Genomic DNA, 24,778 nt, shown 5'->3' with positions numbered 1-24,778 from the left:
CTTCTCAGCCTACAAACAAGATTGTCACAGATTATTTTATCATCTATTCTAATAGTTGTGTGCGACTGCACAAGAAACGTCTCCTTTACCCCCTTGATTCAAAGTCCTAGCATGTCAATTTAAAGTTGAAAAGGTTCTTTTTAGTCCATATTAAGCTCTTACTGTACATACGGCCTCTTCTATGGCTTCACAATCACTGACTGACAGTAACAAAGACTCTCTGGTTTTAACAAGCGTCGACAGACGTTTAGACTCGCCACACGGTGTCGCCCTATACATACAAGCTTTTAACTAGAATTGCAAAGAAACTAATCTCTCTAAAATGGGTCAGTGTGTCTTGGAGGCCTTCGCATTGCAGAGGTTTCATTCGTGCAGACAGACACGCGTGTTGATAGTTACATGTTACTAACATGGGTTCCGGCCTGTTTGAGTCCAGGTGTCGTAGCCCCATCTTTGTAAGGTCTTGCCATGCATTGACATCTCTGATATACGAAGCTGCGCTGTTTATGATGCAATGATGATGCGTAGATGTTGACTAAAAAACGGCCTTACAAAAATCCACAATCTTACCTTTTAATACAAACTACCTGTATTTATGTATTTAGCACACACAATGGGAAACTAGAAACACAATTGCTGTACCAAATACTTATACGTTATAGAACATTGTAGTTTTTGCAGTTTGGCCCTGTTGAAATGGTTAAGCTCAGTGATGCTGCTGCTGTTGGTGATGAGAGTGTGTGTGTGTGTGAGAGAGTGTGAGAGAGAGAGAGAGAGAGAGAGAGAGAGAGAGAGAGAGAGAGAGAGAGAGAGAGAGAGAGAGAGAGAGAGAGAGAGAGAGAGAGAGAGAGAGAGAGAGAGAGAGAGAGAGAGAGAGAGAGAGAGAGAGAGAGAGAGAGAGAGAGAGAGAGAGAGAGAGAGAGCAGGCGCGTCACACTCTCGTGGGGGGAAATCAAGAGGGCGAAACGGCTCGTGGACACAATGGATTTGCGAACAGAAGGATTTTGCGTTGAATAAGCCACAGGGTCTTCGATGAACACGACAAACAAGGTAACATCTGATCGCGAGGAAAGAAGTCACGTAATTTTCGCGTTTTGTCGCGTTTTTTCCCTTTGATTCGTACAGAGCAGAACAGTTATGTGGACGGGTGAGGATGCAGGAAGTCGAGGCATCATTGCAGAAAGCGGGGCCCGAGCGCTCCGCGGGGTCCTAGTGTCGTGTTTTGACAGGCTGTAGTTTTAATATGTTGACACTTCTTAAATCCATTTATCGACACAAAAACAACATGCCGTTTTAATTGCAGATCTGGTCTTTCTTACGCATTAGGATTCAACGAAAATGAAAAAGAGCCGGACGTTGTCGTGCCTGAAGCCTGGTGAGATAAGTCATCTGCTGGCATCAGCAGCGGTATGGGATCACAACAAAGCCTGCTTGTCTACTAGTATGTGCGGTATTTCCCAGGGATTCACGAAACGTTATAAAATGATATCATCAAACGATTTTCTTACGTTCACGTTTGTTTACTTTGTTTCAGGAAATTCGTTCATATTCTGACTTCCTGACAGAGGATCTTTAAGATGCTTATAGCCTACATAGATCATATAACGTTACCGTTACATATACCGGACTATGATAAATGAGCAAAAAACATCAATGCACATTTCTAAGTTAACATTTTGGCTTTTCTTTTTAAAATAAATACGCATCCTTAACGGACTTCATCTGTGCGCTATTGCGCTCGAGCGTTTCTTCGAGAAATGTGTTTTTACGGAAGCGTTTCGCAGCAGCGCGTTAAGCTTTTTTACCCTTTTCTTGAATGTTACTATTTAAAGGTGGTAGTGTATTAAAATGATAACACGCTTTCAATGAAATTGTAAGTGTACTCTAAAATGAGGAGAAACAAATAAGGATGTAACTTTCTGGCTTTTTGACCCTGGGGCATCTGTGTGAAGCTGTCAATGAATCCCCTCAAACACAATTGTGTAATAAATGTCAATAAATAATAAAATGTGATTTCCCTGAAAGCGCACTCTGGCAGACATATATTTGTTGTCTGCATTTACATCTCCAAGACGTATTTGTTTTATTGTTCGCTCATCTGCAATATATCTCTGAGACGTCTGCTGTCAGACGTCATAAAGACATCCAGAAGGTGTCTGTAAGATGTTTATGATTTAGACCGTATGTCAAACTTCTCTTTCTAAAACATTTAGCAGATGTTTTTACAGAGCAGATATATACCAGACCTCCAGATCTTTAGTAGACATCTAACACACTACCTGTGTTATCTGGGTTAATATCGTATGTTGAATTTTTAAGGTCTTGCTAATATGATGAATATGTGATGAGGAATGATTACATACATACTCGTCCCCAAAAAGCATCACTTCGTTGTGTATGCCCGTCAGTCTTTACATTAATTTTTGTGTTCAAATACTCCCACTTTATATGTATTGCTATATGGGCTTCAGAATTAATCAAGTTTAAGTTGATTTAGTTTATTTTTAAGCCTCGAAGTTATACATAATTTTTGCATTTCATTTATATTTGTTTCTCTCCTCTTTTTTGATTGCATGGATTGATCTTCACTGTTTCCTGATGGCCTTCTGACATTCTGTCCTGCATTAAGACGGAGAAGCAGAGGGCTATGCCATTTCTGCTCATCTTTACTGCTGTTTGATTAACCATGATGAAGACTGAACCCCCATCTGCACCCAGCGGCAGCACAGCCACCCCCCTCGTATCCCGAAGCGCCTCCCCGCACAGGAACGCATATGAGGCTGGAATTCAAGCTCTCAAGCCGGTAAACTCAAGTGCTGTGAATAAAGATGATGGGAAACTTCGACAGCAGGGTCGGGGCCGCAGGTACGGCTCCAATGTGCACCGCATCAAGAACATGTTCATGCAGATGGGTTCTCCCGGTGAGGAATTGGACCCATCGAAGGCCAACGATCAATCTATCCGACTCTCTCTCCCTAGAGCGAGCAGTCTGAACGAGAATGTGGATCACAGTGCTCTGCTCAAACTTGGTGGGACTGTGTCAGAGCGGGTTAGCCGCTTCGATGTAAAGACTGATGGCAGCAGTTCTCGAGGGGCTGTCACCGGTGCTACCAAGCTGCAGGAAACTCGAAAGATATTCGAACAACGCCACCTACAGGAGAAGCAGGCCGCAACCAATCGAATCCTCTTGAAGAAAGAGCGGGCGTCAGGATTTCAGGACAGCCGTCTGGATGTTGTGGTTCGCTTCAATGGAAGCACAGAATCCTTGGACCGGCTTGACGCTGAGGATTGTCCCGCAGATGCTGTGTCTCCTACGGTCAGCCAGTTGAGTGCTGTGTTCGAAAGAGCAGAACAGCGTAACAACCTTCACCGACCGTCCTCGACTTCCCCGACCCCATGCAAGCTTGAAGGAAGCAACTCACAAACCACCAGAATGGTGCAGGCTGTCCCTCTGACAGACGAGCAGGAGGATGGAGGTCAGGGAGAAGACCACGAGGGTGCTCCTGGGAGTCCGAAGTCCAGGGCAGGCATTCAGCCAGATGGACCCAACAATAAACCACGTGAAGATGTGTCGTCTGGCACAGCCGATACAAACCTAGAGAAGATCCAGGATGCTTCACACACAGTAAAAGAGTCCAAACATGGGGAGCATCCATCAGATGCAGGGAGCAGACTGGTACAGGCGGATGTCCACGCCTCGCTTGAAAACGGGGAGGCCACCAGCAGCTCGGAACAAAAGGAGGAAACCGGACAAGGAGCTGGAGAGGCCTACACTGAGGAGGAATCCCATAGAGAGGATATCTCAGAAGCAGACCTTGTGGACATCAGCGCATATAGCGGCATCGGAGAGGACTCCGGCGGTAGCCAGCTGGATGACGATGAGGAGCCAGAGGATGATGATGCTTATGAACCAGAATCCAGCTGTTCAGAGATCCCCGGGCTTCCGGCAGAAGACGAACCTCCACCAAGCAGGAAGATTGGTTTCAGTTCAAACCCAATTAAGGTGAGAGCTTGTGTACAAAAGCAAACACTGAAACAAAGCATGCAATGTGTAATAAACATAACAGCATCATAGTGTACATTTTATATAATAAAAGCAGCAGGCGCAGTTTAGTTTAAATGCTGGTTCCAACAGAAATCATTTGGCAGATTTTGCGATTGGACAGAGCCTGGATGGTAACTGGAACGCACATTTACATTTTATGTCAGATCCTTTATGAGGAGAAACTCAACTCAAATGCTTTTCTTAGAAGCAGTGTTAGATCTCATCCGTTCAGATGATTTCATAAAACTATTAATAGCTTGACGCAGTAGTACGGGCCTTTGTTTTCTCAAATTGTCTATACCTCCATGAAAAAGCTGCTTCATGGCCTGCAGTTTCCTCAATGCACCGTCATCAGCCCCTGAGGACCCACTTCAGCTGATCGAAGATAGGTTGGTCTGGTGGTTTACACTCTTCTATTTGTATGAGAGTCACGTGGTTGTGTTCCTCTGTGTTTTAGGGACCGTTGCTTCTAAATTGGTTTATGAGACAATGGTGTACGTAACTGATCTTAAACCATAGACAGAACAGAGACGAATCAATGTTTTCAAGCTGCATTGCATTGGACATGGCTTTCATTGGTCTCTCATTGGAAGTGATCGTGTGTTATCTTTGTTGACCGATATCCATCCAGCTTTTAGTGTCTTTTAAGTATCGGAAACGTTTACTGTTCTGAGCTAGTATAGCTCCTTGAGGCACCTTCACATGATTACTACCGTCTGTTTATCTGATCAACAGAGTACAAAGTTGTGGCTGTCTGTCTGGAATATTTATACCACTTGCTGCTGCTGCAGTGATCATGTGTTGTGCTTTGAAGGATGTCTTTTATAATAGAAACAGTTTGTAAAGGCTGAACAAACCCCCTGGTATTAAATCCCATAGACGTCAGTAAGATTACACAGTGTGCAGTTCAGATACAGCATGACTACAGCATGCCTTCACTGGGAGCTTGAAACTCCCATACTGTAAAAGTCTGCACCTGCTATGCACAGCACTTCCCGTTTTTTATTTGTGTAAACCTTTATATCTACAATTTCTATCCATATTTGTCATTTTTTCACACTACAGATACTACAGCTTGATGTAGACAGAAACCTGCTTTATTGTATGTGTAATGTGAACATCATATCCATTTGTAACCCAATGTTAATTATAGATTATTGTAATTTTTGAGTATGAGCATGTTTATTCCACCGCATTCTCTTAATGCAATGTAATAAAATATATTTCCAGACACATAACACCGTGTCTACACCGGACGCGACCGGCACGATGCAACACAACAAAAGACATTAGAAACGCATTAGAACCCATTAGAACCCATTATAATTTTAAATTTTGTCCACGCTGGATGTGGCGCGACAAACCCATTGAGAACAAGCAGGTTGTCATGTCGCATCGTGCCTGTCTGCGTGTTATATTTGACTATTTAAAAAAAAAGGTTAGTGGTTTTTATTTATGGGTCAAATGTTACTCAGACGCCCTCAAACAAGCAACCAGTTTACAAGAGTTGGTTTAAAGGTCATACGTCTATGTTTTTTATATTAGTTTGTGTGTGAGAAAGATACACAAAACAATCCTTCATAAACCATCTGTGCGTAATGTACCCTGCTGTTTACGTGTTAATGTTGTAACGATTTCTAGGACGAATATTCAACATCTATCAAACCGTCTGTACCTTTGTTGATCATTTGCATTTATGTTATTTGTAGATATTCTGACTTTGCTATTAAGTGGTTTGAGAGAACAGACAGGTGGACAGAACCTCTCATGGTCGAGCTACAGAAATAGTACAGTAACTGCAATTTCATGGGGAAGAGACGATGAATTTATGGCTATTTGTAGAAGTTGACTTTCAGCACTGAACTCAGACCAGTATTGCTCATCTTGGAAGTGAGAGGCTCTGGATTTAGATGTGGCCAGACCAGATCCCAAAAACTGTATATAAAATAAATGTATTAAGTCAGATTTGACTCAAAAGTTGACTGTGAGAAAACTGTTAAGGAATAACAGGAAATGATGTGGTAATGATTTTTAAATAGTCTCTCTAAGTCAGTGGTTCTCAGACTTTTTTTTAAAGGCCCCCAAATAAATAATTATAATCTTAAACTTAGAATTTGTATTAAACCAAAAACATTTTTATTAAAAAAAATTCTGGAACATCAATTACTTTGGTTTCTGGTCTTATTTATGTTATGTTTCATTGCATAAAATGTATGCAAAATTATTTATATTTCATAAAATGCCACAACATCTGTGCCCCCTGGATCCATCTTGGGGCCCCCGGTTTGAGAATCACTGCTTTAAGTAGTACAATGAAATGTTATGGTCTTTTGATTACAGAATAAATTGCACATGGACCCTTTTTGACTCTCAGCGGACATAAGGCCGTTGGAGCAGCTCACAACAGATTTCGTCCAGAAATAGTTGAGTTGTGCTCACTTTCACATAATCCAGTAAGAAAGTCTTGCTCTTTGCACTACAGGTGGTCATAGAGCTTTTGAGAGATTAAAGGGAAAGTTAACCTCAAAATGAAGCTCTCCAATCTTGTCAGTCTATGGTTCGCGTTCACGCGTATTCAGCTTGAGAATATATCAACTAAAATTGTCGTCGCTTCAAAATCTGTTGAGCCACTATGAGCGAATGGACCAATTTAACAATTTCTTTAGTACTTTTCTGGACCTTGACAACAACTGTTACCATGATGTCTATGAGGAGGCCTGTAGATCTCTCAGATGTCACCTGAAATATCTTAATTTGTGTTCCAAAGACGCCAGGAGGTCTTAAAGCATGTTGTAAGTCATGTTGGTGATTAAAAAATAACTCCATTTTGATTTTGAGGTGAACTTTAGCTTTAAGGTACTGTAGCCCCGAATACTATAAATAACATAGAGACCAAAGCTTCTGTGTGCTGCAGGTTTGGGGTTCTCGATTGATCTCGGTAGTTGAATGAGGCCTATTACCAGGCTGAAACAGGAAACTGCTAGAAAAAGGAAATGCTATATCTTAAAGGGCCAGCGGATGTTTTTAAATGAGAGGTTCAAACCCACCCATGCCTCTGCTTGGTTGCCTCCACGCTCTGCTGCATGTTGAGTGGCCTTTAGAGCCAAACTTTAGCTCAAATGAATGAAAGCAAATGGAGCATAGTATCTTAACAGCATACTTTTGTCCTCCAGTGACAGAAATGTCACAGCATTCCTCAGATTCCACTTAATAATATATTACATTTTTACAATATATTTTATAACATTTCCTTAAATGGAAGACTTCCCTAATAGTGCATATGGCATTGACTTTAGTATGAGGGTAGTTGGCAAATAAACTGTACACGTGCCCGATGGTGCGACAGCAAACATTCAGAAAACAATGTTAATAATAAACTATTTGATAATATTTATAATATAAAATGCATTACATATATTTATAATTCCATGTGTTTTGGTTAGCAGGCCATTTTGTCTATGATTTAACCACTTTACTTTATACTGTAGATACACAATCTTAAGAAAACTAACAAATATTTTAACATTTTGAGATTTAAAGTATATTATGTTTGCTCATTCAGCCAAAGCAATGTGGCCAAATGGTAACATTTGAATTGAACAAGCCAGTGCCCTATTTACATTGTGCCATTTATCTGTCTTAAATTCTGTCTGTACATCATCCCTAAATTTTCATTCCTGGAGGTTTCCAGGGATGTCAAACAAGCTAGATAACTGCCTTCCAATTAAACCTTTCATACATTGAGTCATAGATGGGCGAAGACAGATGGGTCGTAAAAGAAGCTGAATTATATACAAAACAGCCAGGGGAGGACTGTTTAAATACCACAGAAGGCATTGGTTTTTGGTGAGATTATTGATTGATCTATGGCCTCATTTTTTTAACAGTTCTCACTGCCCATCCTCTCATGCGGTGGCTGGTCGGAGATCGTCTAGACACAGTCAGAGCCAACGCAAAAACCTACGTGTGGTCTTATGTTTAGAGCTTAAAATCTTTTAGTTTACATTTATTCATTTGGCAGACGCTTTTATCCAAAGCCACTTACAAGTAGTTTTATACAGTGGCACATTACTGCAGAGCAATCAGGGGTAAGGTGCCTTGCTCAAGGGCCCTTCAGTCATGACCTCCTGGCTCTGAGATTAGAACCAGCAACCTTCTGATCACAAGCCCAACGCTCTAACCATTAGGCCACAGCTGACCCGACCTCTAGTTGAATTGTTCTATACTCATTTCAGCGTATGGTGTAAGCTTGTTTGCTCTCATGTTTTTCAGCTTTTTCTTTCTGCTGGCATTTAAAACAGTCACACTTTAATCCAGAGCGAAAAACAGAGGCTTGTTTACCACCCAAGTTAGGTCACCTATCATTAAAATGACAGATTATAACATTTTCATTTGAATTTCAGATCAAAATGCTTCAGTATTTAATACAATACCTGACATTTTGTTATGGATCAGTCTCACAAAGTATACTCAAAACAGTTCATTTGTAACACCACTGCCTTTTTAGAGATTGAATCCTGTTCCGCTTTTGAGGCATTTAAAAGTAATTGCATTTGCAATTCCTATTTGGATCGTACCGTTTTAAAAATGCCCCCAGGCCAAACCCAGTCTCTCAACCGTATACCACCTCCCTGCGAATCGCTTGCAAGGTTAAACTGCTCTACGTTATCAGCGTTTTTGAAGTCGCACAAATATAACTTGATGGCTAGCATGGAAGTCTGGCTCTAAGGAAACGGTTAAAGGGTCGGCCAATATCGAAGCATTGTTTCATATGTTCAACATGTTGGTGGTTTCAGGGCAATGTGTGATATTTTGCTGGGGGTTAAGATTATATTGATCAGTCGTTGGGTAGATTTTGTTGTGTGGCACTATTGCACCTGTTTATTTGGCTGGCTTCTCTATTCACTGAACTGTAACATCCATTAGGGGATGTTTATCATTTTATGACACTGCTATCAGCTTTTCTATCTTAAAAACCCTCTCCTCCTGTCCTGTTTTGAAGGATACATTAGTATCTAGAACAATAGTTCTATTTCCAAAACAGTATCTGATTACACAACAGTTATGATAATGGACAGTGCGAAATCTCTTTATTTCTAGCTCTTAAAACGACAGATTACATTAGGGATGTGCATTTTGGTTAATCGAGTTCTCGACAGATAAACCAGAAGTGTGCTTGAGTACTTGTAAACATACAGTGCTTCAGTAAACAGTCTTTGCGTTCCCTATCGAGTACAATAGGTAGGCAGAAGACTCAATCTTTTGATGTCTTTTGTCGCGGTGGGGCACTGCTGTCTTTTTCCAGTATACGGCACAGTTAGCCACTTTAGCTACTTCCTGTGTGAGAAATGCCAGCCGAGGCAGCAAACGCCTTTTTTCCTCTGTGTGGGAGAGCTGAAAATCAGCCATTGGCTCACTCACAGGCAGTCTGCTGAAGAAAGGTTGCCAGGGTCACGTTGGAAGCGGGCACACTACAGCGCCTGTTCCTTGTGTCTCTTTCTATGTGGAGCTCTCTACTCTGAGGCCGCCTCCTTTTTCAAGAGGCCTTAACATCAGGAATTCCTTTTTTTCTTGATCTTCGAAATGTATGTCCATGTACTTGTAAAACATTTTGAATTATTTAAGGAGTAGTTCACCTACAAAATGAAAATTCTGTCATCATTTACATGCCCTCTTGTCATTTCAAACCTGTATGACTTTCTTTCTTCCGCAGAGCACAAAAGAAGATATTTTGAAGAATGTTGTCAACAGCCCCCTATTCACTTGGTTACAATAGAAGTGAATGGGGGGGGGGGCTGTGCTGTTCTGTTACCAACATTTTTCCAAATATCTTCTTTAGTGTTCTGCAGAAGAAAGAAAGTCATACAGGTTTAAAATGACTAGAGCGTGTGTGAGTGATGACAGATTTTTAATTTTGGAGGTGAACTACTCCTTTAAAGCTGGAGATGAATTTCGGAGATAAAATAATAACCTCACATACTGGTGTATGAGCACAATGGCACAGCAGTTATTATTGATGCTCATTTCACATGTAACTCCTTCTTAAAGGCACGGCAGCCCTAAATTGGAGAGGCATTTTAAAGGTGCTGTGCGAAATTATTTTAATAAAATTATTTCGATCTATTGACAGAAATGCAATATAATAGACATGACTGTCTTCAGAGGTGTATGAAGACTTTACATAATTAATGATATTTCTTTCTACATACGCCACGGGTCCCCTTACATTGAATTGGCCATTTTGTTTCAACAGTAGCCCTAAATGGACAAACTTGCTCTACAGAGCGTTATGTTAATATGTTATCGTATATCTACTCGGCAAAGAAGCAAAAACACTTAATGATATGATGCTTCACCCTCCGCATCTCTATTGCTTGCTTTTTATACACTCCACCTTTTTCTTTACATAGTGATTTACAATGTAAATCAGTGGTTGCAGTGGACTGTGTTCTGAGCTCTTTACTCTCCTCCACCTTGTTTGCTCCGATAACGGATCCTCGGATGAGTTTTCCCGGAACGCCGCAGTGGAGGCAGACATAAAGCCAGAATTGCATTTCCAGCTCGGTTTTCTTATTAAACTCATTTGTTGTTCACACATCTTGACAGCACCGCTGCAGATTCAGTCCAACTCTGCCTGCCGTCTTTTCTTAAAGGGAAAGTGCACCTAAAAATGACAATTCTCTCATCACTTGCTTTCCTTTATGTTATTCACTTTTAATTTCAGTCTAACTCTGTATGAATATTTTACGAACATGCGGGCTACAAAGAGATTACGAGAACGAGTCTTTGGGAGGGGGGGATGAGGTCTTGTTATTTAGAAATTTGACATCCACGGTTCCCATTCAATCTTATTAGAGACCGCATTCCGGCACTCTGAATAGCAGGCCTGATGTCGAGAGACTGAAATACAATTAGTTACAGTCGTGCGTTTGTGTATGTGTGCTGGAAAATTTTGGAACAGCTGGTCAGTCTGTAGATCAGCGTACTAAAGGTGGTATTAGTGGAAACAGGACAGACCATTGTGGACTACACAGGAATCCCCTGAGGTGTGTGTGTGTGATTGTTTTCCCTCTTCTGGAACGCCATTTATCTCGTCCAAACAGCACTCAAGTCGTAACACACACTGAAATACTGAACGTTGTGTGACACTATCTTAAAACTGACCTATGACCCACCCACCCACACAACACAATACTCATATCAGTGAACTCTTTTAACAGTCTGCATGTTAACACTTTATCCACAACTAGTGGTTCCCAGAATGCCGCAGAGACGTTCTCCTAAAAGCGAGCAAAAAGCAGCCAGAGGTCAATTACCCACAATGCACATCTCCACTTGGTGGGATTAAGCCAACAGGTTGATTCCTAAAGGATTAGCAGCGTGTCTTGTGAGATTACAGGACTTGTTACAAACAAGGTGTGTGTCATGGTTTCAGTAATGAATCATAACTTTATTTCTTTTCTTTAGGAGCAAGGCTGCTCTGGTTAAAGATCCGTGATGTGTTTCGCAGGAGTTGGTATAAAGTAACACTTTTCTGCATACAGAAGATCAGATTTGCTAGGAATTTGAAACATGATCAGATGGTGGATCCCTGGGGGTTGCTTTTGGATGCTGTGGTTATTTTCAGGTTAAGATAGCATAAGGGATAGTTCACCCAAAAACGATGTCCTCCCAAATTTGTATGACCTTCTTTCTTCTGCAGAAAACAGAAAATATTTTCATATTATCACGTTGATAACAACACAGGCCCCCATTGACTTTCATTGTATGATGTCAGATAAAACATTTTGGCCGAACTATCTCTTCAACACGAGTAATGGTTTTCAATGATTTTTCATGTTTCAATCTTTCACACCAACCCTTAAAGGTCTAGTTCACCCAAAAATGAAACTTTCGTCATCATTTACTCACCGTCAGGTTGTTTCAAACCTGTATACATTTCTCTGTTCTGTAAGACCGTTAGCCATTTCAGTTCTGGGATATTGTCTACTTCCATGGTAGGAATAAAAAATGAGATATTTTGAATAATTTATGAAAACAAAGAGTTCTGGGGCACCTTTGAAGACCATTTAATTTGAACTACTATGGTAGTCAATGATGTCCCGGAACTGAAGATTGCTATCATTCTTACGAATATCTTTCTCTGCGTTCATCAGAACAAAGTAATTTATACACGTATGAAATTACATAGGGTAAGTAAATGATGATTTTTGGGTGAACTATCACTTTAAATACAATTTGAGGTTTTTATTTTTTTCACACAAGCAATACGGAGCATTTTAAAATCAATAACTCTGCCAAATGGATGATTGGTTAATTGGTAAATTGATCGGTTGATTGATTGGCTATCCTTTAATGTCACATTAAATCAATGGGTGCAAATGGTTTTCCGGTTATCGGGTCACGGAGTGTATGTATGCAGGCGAGACCACTGAGGTGGTAATGGACTTCCCTAAATTAATTCGTTTTCGTTATGTACTGTATTTTTGTAAATCTGCATTACTGTACTAAAGCTCTGCAGGTTCTAAAGTGCTACGCACTGCTTTATCCTTCCAAGTTTAGCTCTGATCATAATCAACAACTTCCTGTTGTCAAAGCTGACTTCCTCCTTTGCCTGTTGTGCTTATGTTGTGAATACAAGAGAGCGATCACCGACTCTACCGTATTTTATTCAAGCGGCAACCTTCCGATTTCTCTCGTGAAACCAACACGGAGACATTACGTCCGTGTTTTATACAGTCTATGATTTTATTGCATACAGCTGAGAAGGGCTCCCTCAGTTTTGACCCTGCTCCTAGATACCTGCCTGTGCTTTAAGTGCATCTAAAGATCCTGAATTATTTATGTGTTGAAGGTGGAAAAATGTACTGTAACCTAAGATATATATGTAACACAGCCAGTGTGTAAGGTTTTAATAACACGGTTCTAGATGGCATAAAGTAATCTATCTGAAAGTTTTTAATAGAAGAAAACTGATTTGTAAAGGATGCGACTGTATTATTTTGATGTGATTTGAGGAAGTTCATTCTAATCTTCAGAATAATAACATATAGCCAAAGATGTTCCAAAAGTAAAGGAACATCACCCAACAGTTAGCCTTGGTTCTCCGAAATTTGACATTTAGCATAAAATTCTAATGAAACTTTTGAAACAGAATGATGTATGCAAATGTATTCATGATACTAAACAGGAAAGGGATGGGGTCTCACAAGCTCATGCGGTACCACCCGATTTATCTCTCTTTTTGTCCTGTCTGTGGGTTACAGTAGACCACCCCGCAGCTGAATCACACGTGTGATTTTCAGGATTTAGATTGTTGCTAACAATATTTGTCACAACCTTTCAGAACGCCTGGGGTTTTCTTGTGTCCGTGTCACTTGTGTTCGTCTCCGTAGAGTGTGCATCAGTCTGAATCTCCATAGCAACCAGGCGAAGAGTGTCAAAACAGTGCCCAGAGAGGGCGATTTTCACAGTGGCTCGGAGAGAACAGTGTTAGCACAGATGCGCAAAGACAAGAGTGAAATAGATCTGTGGAGCACGTTAGCCCACACAATTGCTTTCCCTTTCTGTTGCACAAGGTACGTAATGTACCTTTTCTGTTTTTTAACACATCTTCCTTTATTCGGTCCAGGGAGTGCATGCAGATAAATGAAGGTTTGTGTGTGTTCTCTCGCTTGTGAGGGAGGGGCTGCCTGCCGTTATGCTAACACACTGCACCGTCTCCTGCATACCAGCGAGAATACAGACATCTGAGCCAAAACACAGCAGCTTTCCACATGCACAAACAGCATCTTTGCATGCGTATCTCTTATATACCCTGAATAAAATCTCTTCTCTGCTCTCTTTACGGCATGCACATCTGGACTTTGCATTTCTGCTGTCGCTTCCAACATTCCGTATGAGACGGACGAAGAGAGGTGCAGAAAGGGAGATACCAAATGAGACGGAGGAGATGGAGGACTGGGTCAGACACCCCACAGAATCGGTTGGCACTGGGTTGTTTGATTTGGCCTGAAGTGACCAAACCAGTTTAGTCAGTCAGCAATAACATATGCAGTCACACAGGCAGTGTACATGAATAACATGAATTTTTTATAGATGTAGTTTTATTAGTTTTCACAAAACAAATTGCCAGCGGCAAGATATTGTGGGTCTCCGTGAGACCCGTAACCCCCTCCCTAACTATTTCACAGCCATTGGAAGGAATAAATAACGAGATAGAGGAAGGTAAAAGGAGGGGGAGGTGCAGAAGGAGAAAAAAATGGCCCGGCGATGTCATAATCACAATCGCCAAGCCGTTGCTATGGAGACAGAGACATGTGAACAGGCCCATGGCATGCACAGTGAGGGTGCACCGACCTGCCGTTTGCTTCAGCTCTGAGATTGAGAGGATATTTTTAGAGAAAAAATAATACAAGGGAGGGATTTGAGAAAGACAGGAGTGACCCAGTGAAGAGAGCTTTGGGTAAAAGCTGATCGTTTTACATGGTGTATAAAAAGTCCAAGCTGGGCATACATTGTAGTAGGATGGTCCATGCCAAGTCTGGATGGTTGATCAGCTGGTGAACCAGATTTTGACCTGATGAAAGCAGGTGGGCCCACAAGCAAACCATCTTTCATGTTCCAAAAAACAGGCTGACCACCTTAATCAGGTCCGACCTGGTTTTCTATCAGAAAATACATCATACATAAAAAATAATACTTAAAATAAGCCTTTTAAACATATAGAGCTATTTAATAGCTTTTGTATTCAATTGTTTGTTTTTTATATACAGATGCAGAGAAATTAAGACCTCATCATTTAATAATGTATTTAATTACATTGTTACAAAGTAAAAATGGACGAGACGAAAACTTGTGAATGATAACTAAGAAAGATGGGGCATGAAGTGAAAGACGGAGAGGGTGATTGTGAAAGACAAATTCCGCGTGGTTGGCTGGTTTAAGGAAGTTGGAAATGACTAAACAAAAATGAGAAGAAAAGCAAAGTTAACAACATGGACACATATAATAATAACACATAAATAATGTCCCACTGCAGACGAAATAAGAAAGAAAAGAAAAACGAGGGGCTGGGTTCTGATCAGTAAATTGACTTTCATGTTGTTCATTGAGCATGGAGAGATGGACTATTGAAAATCCAATGGGTTGCCTCTTTTATAGACTGATAATCTTTTACTTTTCTGTTCCCCAAACAGGAAACTAACCCCCAGATTCGCTGATGTTTTACGAGTCACATAATCAAAGGCTTCTTCAACACTATATGTGCTGCTGTTTCCGTTTCAATATTATAGCTCATATAGCGGTACGCTGTATGCTTGTGTGGTTTCACTGCCTCTGTGAAGGTAGTTTGATGCATGACTTTAGCTAGTAGACAGCTGCTTGTACCGCCCGAGGCATGAGAAAAATGATTTACAGAGGAGTGTTTGTAGCTCTGAATATTTAGCAGATAACTACAGGAGTCCTTATCATTTACCAAGTGCGCTAAGATGGACCAGAACTGAGATCTTACAGAATAAATAGCGAGAAAACGAACAATATGTAATTGTTTCCTTGAGAAATTTCTGTGTGATCTTACGCTTAAATATCACTGTTGCTCAGCCTAATGTATGAGGTCGGGTTGATTCTGGTTTCACATCCTGTGTATATGGTGCTTTCACTATTGTATGTTGTGGCAGGTATGCATTGCCTTGTGAATCACGGTTATTGAAATCCACTTTTACTTTGGGCTTAGTTGATCCACCCGACACGCTTCTGTCGAACTTCTGTCATCATTTATTCTCCCTCGAACAGTTCCAAATCTGCATAAATGTCTTTGTTCTGATGAACACAGAGAAGGATATTTGGAAGAATGCTTGTAACCAAACATTTCTTGCCCACCATTGACTCCCATAGTAGGAAAAATTACAATGGTGGCCCACATTCTTCAAAATATCTTCTTTTGTGTTCATCAGAACAAAGAAATTTGTACAGATTTGGAACAACTTGAGGGTGAACAAATAAAGTCAAGATTTTCATTTTGGGTGAACTGTTCCTTTAAGTCACACTTACACCAAAGATGATTTCAATTTTGCTAAACCTGATAGCCGGGTTTAATTCATTCCTACTTCTTACTCAAGTCCTTAATCTTTACAGGTTTTCACCACATACTCCAACAAAGAATACGACAGACGCAATGATGAGGTCGACCCCATGGCAGCTTCGGCCGAGTATGAACTGGAGAAGCGCGTGGAAAGACTGGACCTCTTCCCCGTGGAGTTAGAAAAAGGTACTCCATTTTTTCTTTACCACACTTCTGGTATGGCATTCGTGGTATGATGTCCTTAACTTCCTGTTTCCAAACACACTTTCTCAAGAAGCTTGCCAAGTAAGCAGCTTTTGCTGATTAAAAACATGGAGGGGTCGATGCTTTTTCTAAAGCAGGCTGGCGGTAACCATGGTTACTGGATTTGAAATATTACAGCGCTGGGTGGAGGAGGTCGAAAAAGCTTCATCCGCTATGTAAACATTTTCAATTCAGCACACATTGACCTTATATGACACTCATGACTTCACCGCTGTGTAGCAGAATTAAAGAAACTGGAAGTCAGCTGACGACAAATAAACAAGAGATCTTCACAAAATCATAGTTTCAAGAGGATCAGTGCAAAGAATCATTTATAAATAATCTCTTCAATCTGTTTACACTTGCAAGATTGAATCACATGTTAATCCCAGCTCATAAGCTCATTATTTAGTTATAAACATCTAAAAGCCCTAAAGCTTTTCTAAGGACCATTTATGAGTTCTCTGTTCTATTGTATGGATAATATGGTAAATAAATAAGAAATTGCGGTACCATAACAACCTGTACCCCAAAAATCTTGTAAGCAAACTTTGTGTTTTCGGATCAGACAATGACGGTTTGGGAATCAGCATCATCGGGATGGGAGCCGGTGCAGACATGGGCCTTGAAAAACTAGGAATCTTCGTCAAGACGGTCACGGAAGGAGGAGCCGCCCATCGAGACGAAAGGTCAGTTGGAAAATGAAAGCACCTGAATTCGATCTTTTATTGGATTTGAGCATTCGAATACTTGTGCTTTGCATGCACAGTGTGTGCTGTGTGTTGTCTTAAATTTTGCATGAAATCTTCATCCATCTGCAGTCTCTTGATGTGTTTTAAATAGCTCATCTCATTAGAGTCTGCGTTCAGAGTCGCTGCAAAATGTCTGTTATACTGTACGCACACATGTGACCACACATCACTTGAATGCTGCAGTATATTTGAGGGAGTTGTCTGCTGTAAGTTGCTTCATTTCAACCGCACCCACCCTGCAGGTCATACTGTGATTTATACTGGTAGAACCAGTATAACCATTTATTCTTATAGAAGTGTTTTTATTGTTAGTACTTGTGGAAGTTGTTATTTTAAATATAAATAACATTAAATCTAAGTATTAACACAATTTTATGCTTTTTCATCTTAATGCTTAAATGAACGGATGTAATTGATGTGGATTGTGTAGTTTGCTCATGTATAGTTCGAATCTGATCTAAAAGACCACGTCAGTCTGACAAAAGGTGCGAATAATAACAATTCGGCCAATAGCATTACATTCTTTAGCTCATAATGTGTTAATGTAGCAGAAAGAACATGGTGCTAGCAAGGACTGTGAGAAACAGCCCATCTGAAAATGAACTGTCATCACTCAAAAACACCCCATCATCACTATCTTGTTCCCGATTGGTTCTCCTGCTGTCCATCAAACAACCAGCTGTCCTGATAGGCTGGTGTAGGCTGTCTTTGGTGGAAGCTGGCATGCTTTATCACTTAGAGGGCCCGATCGATCACTTCAACAGCCTGAATTACAAGAGGTGTAGTTAAGTGGGGCACTGATTCACTGCTGCCGTTGGTCAGTCTGTTTCACACCAAATGAGTGTTTTCTTTGGCAGCGTCGTTTTTTTACGCATAGAGATTTTTGCTGCAACCATTTCACAGATCTATTGTACTGAACGTCTGTGCGCACTTCTGTTCTTTCTTTTTGTCAGGATCCAGGTGAACGACCTGATAGTGGAGGTAGATGGAACCAGTCTGGTGGGCGTGACGCAGAATTTCGCAGCATCCGTCCTGAGGAACACCAGTGGAGTTGTCAAGTAAGAAACTAGCAACATCTTAACAAGTTTACTTGTGATCCATGTCACGCGTTGGTTTTCAGCTTTATTAAAATGTATCAAAATGAGTTGGATTGGCAAATTTTTGAAATACTAGATAGAAGAGTAAGAATTACATAATGATATTCGATTTAAACTTTGTGATCCATTTCCATTTTAATCCAAATCATCATCTTGGTTTTCCGCTTCCCTAGAACCCATCAAACATACGTCAGAATAAAAATGGAAGATAATCCACCAGTGCAGTTGCGTGATAAATTAGTCACGCTCCTGCTCACCTGATTGGCTGTTGTTTGCTTTGTGCAGGTTTGTGATTGGCCGGGAGAAGCCAGGGGAGCAGAGCGAGGTGGCCCAGCTGATCCAACAGACGCTGGAGCAGGAGAAATGGCAGAGAGAAATGATGGAACAACGCTACAACCCCTACATGGAGGAGGACGAAGAGGTGATGTTTGGTTCAAGGAACTACAAAAAACTAAATGTAGTGCTCTGAATCTTCCCGTTGCATTTATTGAATTTGTTCAACAAACTGCACTGTCTTAGTAAGCAAATGATGTGGCCGTAAACAATGGACAGCTCTGTTATTTAAACCACATTGAATTATTTCAAAAACACTTGACTTTAGCTTTCTTTGGCAATGTACACGTTCTCGTGGCGCCGACGGCCGATTAGCATTGAATATTTTCAATTACTAGTCATTAGATGTGACTTTACTTGAATTCAGCGCGCGGTACAGAACATCTTCGAGGTAGGAAACGTTAAAGCAGAATTCAGTGAGTTTATTACAATTCACAATAATAAGCTCTGTTTATCTGCACCGCAGTTCTTGTTCGTGTAACATGAAGCGGTACGTCCTGTTCACATCTCATAATTGTCCCCCGCACCTGCCCACGTCGCCATGGCGTGAATGTGTGGAGAATCGATAAATAATTCAGGTGTTGAAGATGAGCTGTTCTCGTATTCTGTATTTCTGGAGATCTGGGGCGCAGCATGCTCAGCTCCCCCCTCGGCCCAATGTCCTCCTCACAGTCTGATGTTGTCTCAGTGTTTGAGACACACTGGAAGTGACAGTTTGTCTACTGCGTTACCCACATGTCAGAGTTCAGACGGCCACACTGACACAGTGATAGAAAAAAATACGGAAGCACTCTCTTATAGCCCTCTTTATCTCTTATTAATGACTTCACATGCATAAAAAATAGGGATGTTCATACATCATAAATATATCAGAGCTTATATAATATATACTTTTATATTTATTTGACTTGTATATTTACTAAATGACAGCAGTGGCATCATCTATACAGTTTATTTGTTGCATTTCTTGTTGATAACAATAATAGCATCTCTCGGATACCAACCTACGCATACAACAGCTTGTATATAACATCAGTAACGGGAACAAAACGTTACATCAGGGGAACCAAGAGTTTCTGTCATACGTGTCATAAACTGCATGGCCACTCGCTTCCTTCATCCAGACAGGAAGTGATTGTGGGGGAGTTTCTGTCCATACATGTCCATTGTTTAAAGTATGTCTGTAGTAGTGGTGCGGTTGCAGAGACTCTGAGGGAGTGTCGGGTGTGCGGGAGTCTTGGGGTCCGAGTAATTGCAGTTTGAGATGTCGAGAACACGCAGGTGGTTTTATGTTCAGATGTGTCGGGGCATGTTTTCATTTTGAGGCGCTGAAAATACACAAGGGACTTCATTATGTTGTTGGGTGGGAATCTTTTTTGTGTGTCACATCAGTGTATCCAGCAGTTGCCGTTTTCTCCGTCTGCTCTTAGATTTAACCGTCCGGCTGTACCACAGTCAGTCCAAAATGGTGGTTGGCCAGTTAAAGGGTTTTTTAATGATGTCCTGGCATGTAATAGGCTTCTGTCTAGCACAACTCTGACCCCTAGTGGTAAACCGTACGCTAATACACACTAAAAATGAGTCAAGGCCACGGGCTGACAGAAGAGCTGAATTTCATTATTAAAATCATAATCACCTGTAAAATGGTTAATATGTTGAATGTTTAATGTAGCACTTAAAGGGCAGGTCATTATTGGATATATATGGAAACATGATTTAGATGTAGTTGTTTCAGACACTAGCATTGACGTTAGTTCTACAGCAATGATGTTTTCTTACAGTGTTTGTTTATTAATCAGATGATTCACCATCTATTGTCTCTCTCTGGCAGACGGGTGAATACGCCACAGACGAGGAGGAGGAGATCAGTCCCATGTTTCCCAACGCCATCGAGGTGTTCGACCTGGCCGAGAACGAGGACATGCTCTCTCCTGTGGAGATGGACCCAGAGAAACTTACGCACAAGTTTAAGGAGGTCAGTAGGACACATGGATCCAAAACATTATGATTACAAAACCACATAACACTTATTAAAAATAAATCTGCAATAGCAGCATAGTCACTGGTGTCAAAGGATGAATCCTTAGAATAAAAGATTGATGTGCTGTAATAGAAATTCTGTATGAATTGTTCAATTATATCATAAATGTATATCTGCAGAATGCGAAATTTGCACAAAGTAACAATGATGTCATAACACATGTCAATCTCTCCCCCACATCTCTAGCTCCAGATAAAACATGCAGTAACTCAGGCTGAGATCCAACAGATCAAGAGGAAGGTACGACCACCACTGATCTCACATCTATTGTAAATAACGTTTGGTTTGCCCTCGTGACAAGGTCTCTTTCTCTGTCTCTAGCTGGCTCACGCTGAGCAGGATAAGCTGCGCTGGCGGATGGAGAAAGCTCAGCTGGAGCAGACGGTGAGGGAGAATAAAGAGCGGATGGAGAAGTTGGAAGGGTATTGGATGGAGGCTCAGAGCTTATGCCAGGCGGTGGACGAGCACCTGAAGGAGACGCAGACACAGTATCAGGCACTGGAGCGCAAGTACAGCAAAGCCAAGCGCCTCATCAAAGAGTATCAGCAGAAGTGAGTGCACGGGATTGTGGGTACTGAAATCTCTTGAGTGGGTACGGAATGAGTTTGGTTTACATATGTACTGTATATATTATTTGTGTGTGTGTGTGTTTGAACGCAGAGAGATCGAGTATCTGAAGAAGGAAACAGCGCAGCGCAGAGCACAAGAAGAATCAGAGGCCAGTCACAAGGTGGAGACAGAAAACCTCCAGGAAAAGGTTTGTGTTTCTTTTTTCTTATCTATGCACACACTGTGTTGTCATAATTATGTGTCTTTCTTTCTCTCAGATTACAGACTTGGAATCAAAGCTGGGCGCTTTGAAGAACCTAGAGCCTTCGTAAGCTTCCCGCTGCGGAAAAGATGGAGAAACAAGATAAACGCCTTCGACCCCGCCCACTCTCCCCCGCCCACATTCTTCCTCCACGACCTGAAGCCGAACGGATGAACTACAGGAAACATGATGATGGGGGAGTTACCGGGGAAACGGAGTGGACAAACCAAACACACTGTACCAGACACCAGACAGACGTCTGCCCATCAGGAGGCCCTTTTATATAAGCATTTAGTCCCGTTTTCCTCCTTTCTTTCTAAGCGCCCTTAAAGGAACCACGGCCGTATCTGCACTCGGCAGGAATGTAAAACTCAAAACGCTTGCAGCAGAAGCTTGTTACTCAGACGCAGACAGAACGGAAGCCCCCCGTTAATGAGGAGACGATCGGAGCGAATGGACTGTTTGTATATATTCTTGCATATATTTAAATATTAAAACCGCTTAAGCAATGTTCCGGGGGGAGGAGAGGGGCTTTTACCTTTCACATATAGGCAAATAATAAGGTAAAAAAAGTGTCCATTTACATTTTTTTGCATGGACAGCATTTGCAAACAGGGTGTGAGGAGTGTAAGTTTGACGTTTAGTTTTAGCATTAGGGGCTTTTAGGCTCTGTAAAAAAACATGTTCATGAACCAGTGTTAAAAGAAAAGGCGATTATAGGTGAGATTCACATCAGTTATCGAGTGCAGCGTTAGCGTGAAGCTCGAAAACTGTCGGAGGTCACCGCACGGTGTGTCTCTCTTACAATGTCGCCTACACTCTTAAATATAAAGATGCTTCACGATGCAACAGAAGAACCTTTGCTTGTATGGTTCCTCAGAGAACATGTAACATCCGGACAACCTTCCTATTCCACAAAGTGGCCAAAGGTTATTAAAAGATAAAGGACCTTTGATTGAATGGTTTTTTGTGGAACCAAAGATCCTTTTTGTAGCGCCTTTATTTTTAAGAGTGTATTTCTGTCGAGTCAGTTAAAGTTCACCCAAAAATGAAAAGGATGTCATCACTGTCTTCTCTGGTCATTTCAAACCTGCGTGACTTTCTTTCTTCAGCAGAACACAAAAGACGATATTTCGACCGAACAATGGCGGTACGCATTGACTTCTATCGTATGGATCAAAAAACAATGCAAGTCAATGTTGTTCGGTTGCCAACATTCTTCAAAATATCTTATTTTGTGTTTTAATGAAGAAAGTCATACAGCTTTGAAATGACAAAAGGGTGAGTAAATGAGACAATTTTCATTTTTGGCTGTACTATCACTTTAAGCAAACTCCAGGTATGAGACTGTACATTCAGAGAAAGAATTGTGTATCATGGCCTTTTTTACCAGCTCTCTTTGTCTCTGTCTCTAGAGACCACAGTAACACACTTGGAACTGCATTTTCTTCAGTATTATTATTTCATTAACAATAATGTGGAATCTCTCTTTTGTGGCGTTATAACCCACAACTGTCTCAATGTATGTTTAAAATAGAGTTTGTTTCGATTGTACTCCTGGGGAAACTGGAATTTTGACAGCAGTTGATGGGGGGCGTTTAAGGCTTCAGGTGTTCTGCCTTTTGCTTCTGCAACTTAAATCAAGAGCTGGTCTTAGATCAGCATTCTTCCTAAATCCATTCAGACATGTCGACACCTCATTCACGAAAGGAATTTCTGTGTGAAATTGTGAACCATTCTTGGATAAATCATCGCATTTGATTTGATGTAACGGTGCACGTAAGAACCGAGTTCCAGAGCGGTCATTTTCAAGAGATGAATTCTTCAGTTAAATCCGATAGCTGTGTTCTGTTCTCCTCGGTGTTTGATTCAGGAAGTACCATCACATTTTCAGTCCTTGTTTTTTAAATGCAGTATTGAAGTATTTCAAGTATTTTAGTGTGTCGTCGAAGACATTTTGTCATTTTTTTCTTTTCCCTACATTATTCTTAATGCTACACTTCTTTTATCGCAATGGACAAACGGAAGGATAGAATAAACATTCATTGCAGGTTTTGTCTCGCAACAGATTCTAAGAATCCTAAAAGAATTGGTTTTGGTAAACTTTAGTCGTAAATAATCTGAGGTTGTTCTTTGTTCTGAAGCTGAAAAGTAAAATCAATGGTAACTGTTTTCTCTGCATATTAAGATGGAATACGAGAAAGCTACACGCTTCAATTGAACAAATTAAAAGGGATTCAAAGCACTGACTAGAAAATATATATATGTTAGTAAATGAAGAGTTTGTTTCCAAAATGAGATAACTTTTTTTACATCATGGTTTTATTTATGTTAGTTAGCTGTAGGTTTTGACTTATAGCTTAAATCAAAACAAACCAACTGCAGTTTGATTGATATTCATTGGAATGCACATTCAACTTTTAAAAACCGAGTTATCTCATTTAGAAAATAACGTCATTTTTTGGGAGGGGGTCATTAGTCCACAACTAATAAAATAAATATTTTGAGGTTTTTCTTTTTCATTTTTATGAAAGATTTGATGATGTACCTGGATAAGGATATTCTAACATGATATTTGCTGTTAGCTGAAATGTATTGTTGATGGATATCCAGAGGGTGTCACATTTGCAAGATACATTTTGTAACCCTGTTACACTGTAGGAACAAGCAACCTGATGTTTAAAATAAACTTGGATCAAACGCTTTACATCTACATCATCGACGCTTAGCTTAGCTTTTGCCTTTAATGAAATGAAATTGCTTCCATGTACAGGAAAGGACTTGGTCTTGTGCTCTGGTATTATGGATCCTCTTTATATTTCTTGTCTACGGTTTATTTAAAATGACTTCTAATACAGTCAGCTCACAATGACTAGTTTAAAGATGATGTTGTGCTGGGCTGGTGTTAAACAAGCAGTAACTTAGTGGTAGCCCTATTGGATGGAAAGCGGCAATAACCTCGATCGTAATTGCTGTGCGTTTTAAAGCTGTTATTCGTAACTTTTTTCAGTTCAAATACGAATCAGTTACCGAGCAAAATCATGAAAAGTATTCAAAATTGTCTCCAGTGATAATGATTTAAAAGTTACTTCAATACTTCAAACCCACATGAAGAAAATAATTTGCAGTTCAAAATTTCATGATATTAACAGAGATGTGATAAAGAGGTGAACATTACGGATTGCAGTGTGGAAGGAAACTGTTTTTATGCTTTATTTCAGTTCCCGTTTTACACCGCCGTGTAAATGCTATCACCAGAGGAAGATGTTTTTCATTTGAAATTTGACTGGTTGCATATTTACTGTCATGAATAATAAATGCAAATATGTGCTGATCAACAGTATTAAACTGTCAGTTTTGAAAGTCCCGTTGTC

General features: G+C 40.6%; 1 protein-coding gene across 1 annotated transcript; it reads left to right on the top strand.

The window, feature by feature from the left end:
• Positions 1 to 914: 914 nt before the first annotated feature.
• Positions 915 to 24,778, top strand: ppp1r9ba (protein phosphatase 1, regulatory subunit 9Ba). Its single transcript, XM_079456214.1, has 11 exons — positions 915 to 1,050; positions 2,630 to 4,003; positions 16,181 to 16,313; positions 16,939 to 17,059; positions 18,076 to 18,180; positions 18,505 to 18,640; positions 20,384 to 20,527; positions 20,780 to 20,833; positions 20,915 to 21,144; positions 21,254 to 21,350; positions 21,421 to 24,778. Exons 2-11 carry the CDS (start codon positions 2,687 to 2,689, stop codon positions 21,472 to 21,474), a joined length of 2,391 nt encoding a protein of 796 aa, XP_079312340.1. The 5' UTR covers positions 915 to 1,050; positions 2,630 to 2,686; the 3' UTR covers positions 21,475 to 24,778.

Source organism: Barbatula barbatula (assembly GCF_947034865.1).
Source record: "Barbatula barbatula genome assembly, chromosome: 5".
NCBI lineage: Eukaryota > Metazoa > Chordata > Actinopteri > Cypriniformes > Nemacheilidae > Barbatula > Barbatula barbatula.
This window is presented reverse-complemented; position numbering and strand designations above follow the sequence as displayed.

Coding starts and splice junctions, on each gene's coding strand:
- ppp1r9ba (XM_079456214.1), top strand. CDS start 2,687: ATGATGAAGACTGAACCCCCATCTGCACCCAGCGGCAGCACAGCCACC. Junction 21,145..21,253: donor ATCAAAGAGTATCAGCAGAA/GTGAGTGCACGG, acceptor GTTTGAACGCAG/AGAGATCGAGTATCTGAAGA. Junction 21,351..21,420: donor CAGAAAACCTCCAGGAAAAG/GTTTGTGTTTCT, acceptor TCTTTCTCTCAG/ATTACAGACTTGGAATCAAA.